This window comes from Cyprinodon variegatus, unplaced genomic scaffold (assembly GCF_000732505.1).
Source record: "Cyprinodon variegatus isolate N-32 unplaced genomic scaffold, C_variegatus-1.0 Scaffold340, whole genome shotgun sequence".
NCBI lineage: Eukaryota > Metazoa > Chordata > Actinopteri > Cyprinodontiformes > Cyprinodontidae > Cyprinodon > Cyprinodon variegatus.
Window position 1 is genome coordinate 636,339 of NW_015150793.1, and position 7,697 is coordinate 644,035.

Sequence of the window (7,697 nt, forward strand, 5' to 3'; positions counted from 1 at the left end):
AGTGTAGAGATCTACTGTGAATGGGCCCCATACTCCATCAGTGTCCACCCACACAATCAACGGGTTCCCCATTTAGATAAATTCCCAGTGTTACGTTTGAACAGCTCTAAGATTCTGTATGCTTTGCATCTACCGTCGCTCTCCAATCTTCCTGTGTTTTGATCAATATGAATCTCTTCACAACATACATCTGTTGGTGAAGAGTTAGATTATTTCCTTGAACTTATCACTTTTTCCCCACCATAAGACATTTGTCGCCATAAGGCTGCTCCTTTTTCCCCCCAATTGTTCCTGTGTCTGCCCCTGTCTCCTGCCAACCCACACACCTTCTCCTTTCCATTTCACCACTGTTGTTTGCTTTGTTTACTAATCCCACACCTTCTTCCCTGAAAGACTACTGCTGTACTGACTTGAAGCAATTTATTTAGGATGGTATTTGTCTGTATTCTCATTAAAATAAATTTTGAATGAAAAAAAAAAAACCTTAAGGAGAGGTAGAATTAATTACTTCCCAGTAAGTTGATGATGAGGTGTACTGTAGTTGATTGTACGAAATCAACATTTTAATGCTGTGAGTGATGTTAAAATCTATGTCTGCTCCTCAGATCATCTCAACCAGTCCGTTAAGGCTCCTCCTCCAGATGGAGTCATGACTCTGAACAGGAGGAGAGGAGCTGTAAAGCAACCAAAGATTCACGTGGTCAAAAACCATGAGTTTATTGCCACGTTCTTCCGCCAGCCCACCTTCTGCTCCGTCTGCAGAGACTTTGTCTGGTGAGGTGTCATCCTTGGTTACATACCAGTATTAACTTCATTAGCCTGATTCTGTCCTTTTGTGGACTTCTCACAAAGTTTTGCATGAAAGGTGTTTTATTATTTCAGCACTGCACATCTACAGACTGCAATATTTCTTTGCATTACAAATGTATTCTTGCCTGGCTTGTCAGTTTGGACAGACCAGGGAGGGCACGTTTTAGTAAATTTTTAATGGAAATTACTGTTCAGGGGTATTGTTTTTAACGTTATCCTTCTTTAAACCTGGTCAGATTATCCCTCACCTTGTGAGGCAACCAGATTTTCAAAAGGTTTCTAAGAGAAGACCCAAGTAACCTGCCTGTTTGCTTGTTTCTCAGCAATTGAGCTGTAAAGTTGGAACACCATCATTATAAGCATGAATCAGTGTCTAGGAAATTCCCGCAAGACTGTCAACTCATCGTCCAACAATAGGGAGTGTCAGCAATCTGTGAGCCAAGCTCCTCCTCCATGTATCCAATCTACCAAAAATACGTTCTCTTTACGGACAGACAGTAGAAAGTCTTGATTTTTTTTCCCCCCTAAGCCTGTACCTGATAATAACCTATATTTAACCTACTTTCTGTTTTGTTATCTCTTATCAGTTTTGATTGTAATAAATGCAAATCCATTGAGCATACACACGCTATTAGGTCTATTATTTTTTTTTGAGACTCAGATAAAACATTTTTTGCATATCAATAAGGTTGAGATCTATAGACTAATCCAAACAAATCCTAGTGTCAGTCATTCCAGCCACCCAAGTCCACAAACATGAAAATATTTCCTTTTTTCATGTCCATGATTTAAAACATTTTCCTTTCTTTCACCTATTTCAAACAGGGGTCTCAACAAACAAGGGTATAAGTGTAAACGTAAGTTGCTTTTAAGCTCATCTCCATATTTTTGCACGTTTACTCTTTTGACCTCTATCACCTAAATCATCCCTAGCATCTAAATGTACGCTTCATCTCACTTTTTGTTTACCCCAGAATGCAATGCAGCCATCCACAAGAAGTGCATCGACAAAATCATCTACAGGTGCACTGGAACAGCAGCGAATAGCCGTGACACTATGGTAGGTGAAGTTGATGTTTTCCAGTGTGCATGCAAAATGTCAACATCAGATCAGGTTAGTCCAGCAAGGCATGTTTTGTTTTACAAATATCAGCTGGAGGACATGGCTGGAGTATTTACTGCACTAAAATATCAAACTTGACCCAGTTACTGAGAAAAATACTATTTCCAAACACTATTTCCATACTGCAGCAGCTTTTTTTTCCGAAAGTGAGGAGGTATATCAAGCAGAAGAGAAAAACAACAGAGTTAACTAAAAATATCAAACTGTTAACTTCCATAATTAGAGCAAAACCAATAAATAGGGGGCAGCTTAGCACTGAGTTACAACATAAATCATTTGAAAATATAACTTCCCTGTTTGGCAAAACAATAGCTTAGATAGCACTTGGTAACAGATGTACCTAACATTCTTTGTCAAGCTCTGTACCTTTTAGAAAAAGTTTATATTTTAGTGTGAAAAACAAGCATTTGTCAATTTGCACTGAGTGAGCAAACGTTGATCTGGTGCACACAAAACAGTGTCTTTTCACTTGTTTTATGCAATCTCATTCAGTTTTATTCTGTAAATCTGTAAAAATGTTAGCTGTTATGGTCTGTTAATTATAACAGTAATGGTATTATCCTTTCTAATATCTCCCTTTTATATCTTTCTAATTCTAATGGATGTAGTTCCAGAGGGAGCGCTTCAACGTTGATATGCCGCATCGCTTTAAGGTGTACAACTACAAGAGCCCCACGTTCTGCGACCACTGTGGCAGTCTGCTGTGGGGTCTTCTCAAACAGGGCCTCAAATGCAGCGGTGAATCATATTAACCCTTGTTTTAATTTGGACTTTACGTTCTCTTCGTCTTTGAATTCTACCATGAGGCTAACATCTACACTTTGAATGTATCCCCCACATACTGCTTGGTGCTCCTGCTGCTGAGCAGACTGCAACATGAACGTCCATAGTTACTGCCAATGCAAAGTGGCCAATCTGTGTGGAGTAGACCAGAAAATGTTGGCAGAAGTTCTGTCTCTAATTGCCAAGGTTGGTGGATCATCAAGCTTTTTGCCTTTTTTGTCATTAAAATCTGTGCTTTTACCCTAAATATTTGTTTTTATAACAGGAAAATGAAGTCAAGAAACAGGATGACTGCAATGGACCAGAAATTGGGATTTATCAAGACAGGAGTTCAATTACAAGTCCGAGTGGTAAGACATGTACAGTAGAAGACGAGCTATCGGGGGAGGATGTTACATGTGAGTTAAATGTTGATTGTTATTCTCCTTACATTGTTGCTTTTTTTTTTTATTATTATTTATATATGTTTCTGAAGCGCTAGATTTCCCTCGGTATTTGCATGTGTATTTGTTTATAGATTTGCATATTTATTTACTCAAAGTGTCCAAATTTTCAGCAGGTGGAAAAGCAAAGAGTGTGAGGCCGGCCCCATCCCAAGTAAAAACCCAGCAGTCACTCATGCACCTCAACATGGAAAACCTAACCTTCCATAAGGTGCTGGGAAAAGGTAGCTTTGGCAAGGTATGTCCTGCTGTCTTCACCGTTTATCTTTTCCTCCCTTTAAAATGTCGGAAAGCAAACCTTCCCATGGTTATCTGAACTCCCACATCCAGGTGATGCTGGCAGAACTCAAAGGAACAGGGCTGTTCTTTGCTGTAAAAGCCCTCAAAAAGGATGTGGTTCTGATGGATGATGATATTGAGTGCACCATGGTGGAGAAAAGAGTCCTGAGCCTGGCGTGGAACAACCCTTTCCTCACTCACCTCTACTCCACATTCCAAACTAAAGTAAGAACATCACCTATATAGCACCCCAAAGTTTTCCTTCCCCTTTCATTTGTAGGTTGAGCTTCAACCCAGTTGAACACCCATAGCAAGACTTTGAGTTTATGTTGATACGTTTCCAAAGTACTCTACATCTGTTAGTAAAACAATGTTCTTTATTATATCTAGGGCTGCTAAAGATTATTTTGCAAATCGATTAATCTGTCGATTATTTTTTTTTTGATTAATCGATTAATAATCGGATAGCCAAAGTTTCCTTAAAGATTTTTTACTAAGTTTAACCAGGTGAAACTAAAATGTTTCCACTTGAGGAGTGCTGGATATAGCATATTGACAGATGAACATTTTTTTTAATCTTAAATGCAAAATGTTTATATATTTTATTTCTTTTTTTTTTTTTTTTGTACAATTTTGATATAATTACTGCTCTAATTGGATTGTTCTGTCAGCCAAAGGCATATTTTAGAGTCTCTACCCTCCATTTAACGATTAATCACGATTAATCTGATTAATTGTTTCAGCCCTAATTGTATCCTTAAGGATTTTCTTAAGAGGAGTAAACTTAGGCTTCACCGCTGAGTAACAATTCCCAGCTGTTCATTAGATAAGACCACACATCCAGCCTGCGTTATCTGAATGATTCTCTCTACGCTTGAGTTCCTAATGTCTCATTTGTGAGCTCACAGTTCTATCTTGTTTTCTCAGGAGCATCTCTTCTTTGTAATGGAGTTCCTCAATGGAGGCGACTTGATGTTTCACATACAAGACAAAGGCCGCTTCGATATCAACAGAGCTACGTGAGTACACACCAAGATAAGAGTGTAATGAGCAGATTTATAACTGGGACTTCATTGATGTAAAGCGGTTTGACTTTTTACTCCCAGATTCTATGCTGCTGAGATAGTGGTAGGACTGCAGTTCCTTCATTCCCAAGGAATCGTCTACAGGTAGGAGTCTTTGTTCCGTAAAATCTGCAAATACAACAAAGGACACTATATAATCATTCAGTTAAACGTATGTATGTTTATCTACAGAGATCTGAAGCTGGACAATGTCTTGCTGGACAGTGATGGACACATAAAAATAGCAGATTTCGGCATGTGCAGAGAGAACATCTCCAATGAGAACAAAGCTGGCACATTTTGTGGGACCCCAGACTACATTGCACCAGAGGTTAGTCTGAGGATTTCCTTTTAAGTGTTCTAAAGAAATATGTTCATATATTCTGATGTTTGATTTCAATTAAAAGCTTCACTTTGCTTTCATTTATTTGCATGATCGTTTTTGTAAATGCATGTTTGCCTCCTGGTGGCCTTTCTAGGATACCACAGCATCTACATCAAACATAAACTAATTTCCTCTTGTCTACTCTATCTCAGATCCTGATTGGACAGAAGTACACTTTCTCAGTGGACTGGTGGTCATTTGGTGTGCTGGTCTATGAGATGCTGATTGGTCAGTCACCATTTCAAGGTGACAGTGAGGATGAGCTGTTTGAAGCCATCAGGACAGAACCCCCTCACTACCCCCGATGGATCACCAAGGATTCAAAGAGTCTGCTAGAGCTGGTAAATGAGTAGTTGTGTTGAAGGAAATGTCAAAGATATGTTTCTTTTGTTTCTGTTATTTAGTGAATTTCCTCCTGTCTTTCCCTCAGTTGTTTGTGCGAGATCCAAAGCGCAGGTTGGGGGTGGTTGGCAACATCCGAGAGCACTCGTTCTTTAAAAACATCAACTGGACTTTACTGGAGAAGAGACAAGTGGACCCGCCGTTCAAGCCCAAAGTGGTATGAGAGTGTGATTTATGGGCTTGCTGAAGGGTTTAATAATATTTGAACTTAATTTATCTCACATTGGAGAAATTTACCTCTGCATTTAACCCATCCCCTTGGGGAGCAGTGGTCTGCCATCTTGGGACACCTGGGGAGCAGTGTGGGGTCCCAGTGTGGCAGTATGTGGGAGTGGGGCTTGAACTCAGAAACTTTGGATTCTAAGCTTCATGCCCACTCCACTTATTGCTGTGTATATTATAGCTGATAAAGCAGAAATTTCACTTCCTGGGAAATTAAGATAGCACAATAAAAGCACACAAAAAATTCCCAAATAGTTAGATCACAGCCTATGCAGCCTTGAGCAGACTGATGATTTGGCTGTTTTCCAGCTGACAGTCAGTGTTGTGCCATATACAAGCATGTAACTGGAAAGTTTTGTGGTAGGAAAATGTGGGCATTTAGTTAGTGTAAATGCTTTATGGATTACCGGAGCCTGTTAAGCACAAAGACGGTCATATTTTATTTTTAAAGCTATTCCTGTACCACAGTCTCCTCTTTAGATGAAAATGTATCTCTTGTTTAAAAATTAAGCCCCCAGTTTTAAAGCGAGAGACTCGGAATCCAAGCTTCTTGAGACCCAGTCTAAAGCGTCCACAGTCGGTGATTTGGTAACCCATGTTACCTGCTGATGCTGGTTTGTTTTTATGAAATAGAAAAAACTTCTGCACCCACCAGCCCAGCATGCTACCCTCTGTTAAAAGGCTTTATGGAGATGCTGATTTCAATTCCAGAAAGACTTGGCATCTACCCATACCGCCAAAAGCACCAATAACTGCTTTATTGACCTTAGTATCACAGCTGTAGAGAATCTGTGCAGCATTGTGAAGAGGAAGATAAGAAACATCAGAATGAAGGCTAGAATTAAAGTAATCTAGACTCCCTTGAAACCTTAGAAGAGCCACAGGCACTCACCTAGACTTTGCTGTAATAAGTAATTTATTGGTTCATGTTATTCTGTTGGATCTTTGAGACACTTCAAACGCATCACTAAACAGTAACTCATTGAATCGAAGTGTCAAAAGAAATAGCTTCCTGAATATTTTGATTTTGTCCTTGTTGCTGTTCATTTTAAAATTGACGTTTTATTTCTTTTTCTAACAGAAATCTCCAAGTGACTACAGCAACTTTGATCGGGAGTTCCTCGGTGAGAAAGTTCGCCTGACCTACGGTGATAAAAAGCTGCTTGCAACTATGGACCAAAGTGCATTTAGGGGCTTTTCCTTTGTCAACCCCAAACTGGAAGAAATGATGAGAAAATAAAAAAAGAATTAAAGTTCTCACTCGGGACACAGAAATAGACTTATTTTATTCCGTTTATCTTCATGTGGTGTTTGGGCAACTGACTTTGAGCCTGGTTGTAACTTTTATGGTTCCTCGGATAGAGGGGCAGAAGAATAGATGGAAAAGTGTACGATCTTACCTCAGCCGTCTAAATGCACAGGTTTCAAACAGCATAAAGGTTCAGATAACTAAGGGAGGTTCTTAAACCAGTCTCACTTTTTATACTAAGGGGTATAAATCAAATATACAATGTACTGTATCAAAGCTGTAATTCACAGGCACAAGGGTAACACTTTTTTTTATAAACAATAACATTACTTTGCACATGCAAACTGATAGAGTTGATGGTACTTGGAGCACTCACTCTAGGCTGCACTTTTTGCACCTTTTGCTACCATATAAACATTTTTTAAAAGGTTTTTGAGTAAAGATGCTTTATTCTATGCAAAATTGTGCTGAATGATAAACACTCAGCTGGTTCATCCAATGCAGAGAGAAGTCTATGCACAGATGGTTTAAATCTGTTCTGAGATTAACTATATATACTATGAAAAAAAATTACTGGAAATGCTTTCCTCAGTGTCATTCATTGCCTTTTTTTTCCAATCAGACATCCAGTCTGAATTAAAAACAAAAGTGTAAATATCACACAGTTTATTAAGAAAAAGGATAAAGGAGGCTCAGTCTGCAAAAAGTTGTTGCCTGTTAAATGTTGCGACTGTACATCTGTATGTAATGAAGGATTTTATTTTATAAGGGAAGTGGCATTTCTATCAAGGAACAGTTCATTAATGTTACAATATTTAAATGTCATTATCTAATAAGAACATAATACAACTTTGTATGAAATAATCAGCATGTATTTGTTTATAACTGTTTAGTGGAGTTCGTTTTTTAACGTCTTCATCTTTTCTTAATGATTCTA

General features: G+C 38.6%; 1 protein-coding gene across 4 annotated transcripts in view; it reads left to right on the forward strand.

Annotated features, from left to right (window-relative positions):
- The window catches only part of LOC107091507 (protein kinase C delta type-like), a 22,826-nt gene extending 15,505 nt beyond the window's left edge, over window positions 1–7,321 (forward strand). For 2 of the 4 annotated variants that reach the window (XM_015385468.1, XM_015385469.1), the window contains exons 4-17: window positions 606–774; window positions 1,636–1,667; window positions 1,785–1,870; window positions 2,542–2,671; window positions 2,802–2,902; window positions 2,982–3,114; window positions 3,273–3,397; window positions 3,490–3,663; window positions 4,366–4,457; window positions 4,545–4,607; window positions 4,695–4,833; window positions 5,040–5,228; window positions 5,318–5,446; window positions 6,593–7,321. In XM_015385468.1, the coding sequence (XP_015240954.1) occupies window positions 606–774; window positions 1,636–1,667; window positions 1,785–1,870; window positions 2,542–2,671; window positions 2,802–2,902; window positions 2,982–3,114; window positions 3,273–3,397; window positions 3,490–3,663; window positions 4,366–4,457; window positions 4,545–4,607; window positions 4,695–4,833; window positions 5,040–5,228; window positions 5,318–5,446; window positions 6,593–6,751 (1,721 nt within the window). In that variant the 3' untranslated portion in view covers window positions 6,752–7,321. The remainder of the gene's footprint in view (window positions 1–605; window positions 775–1,635; window positions 1,668–1,784; window positions 1,871–2,541; window positions 2,672–2,801; window positions 2,903–2,981; window positions 3,115–3,272; window positions 3,398–3,489; window positions 3,664–4,365; window positions 4,458–4,544; window positions 4,608–4,694; window positions 4,834–5,039; window positions 5,229–5,317; window positions 5,447–6,592) is intronic. The other 2 variants (XM_015385471.1, XM_015385472.1) reach the window with 2 other exon arrangements.
- Window positions 7,322–7,697: the final 376 nt, after the last annotated feature.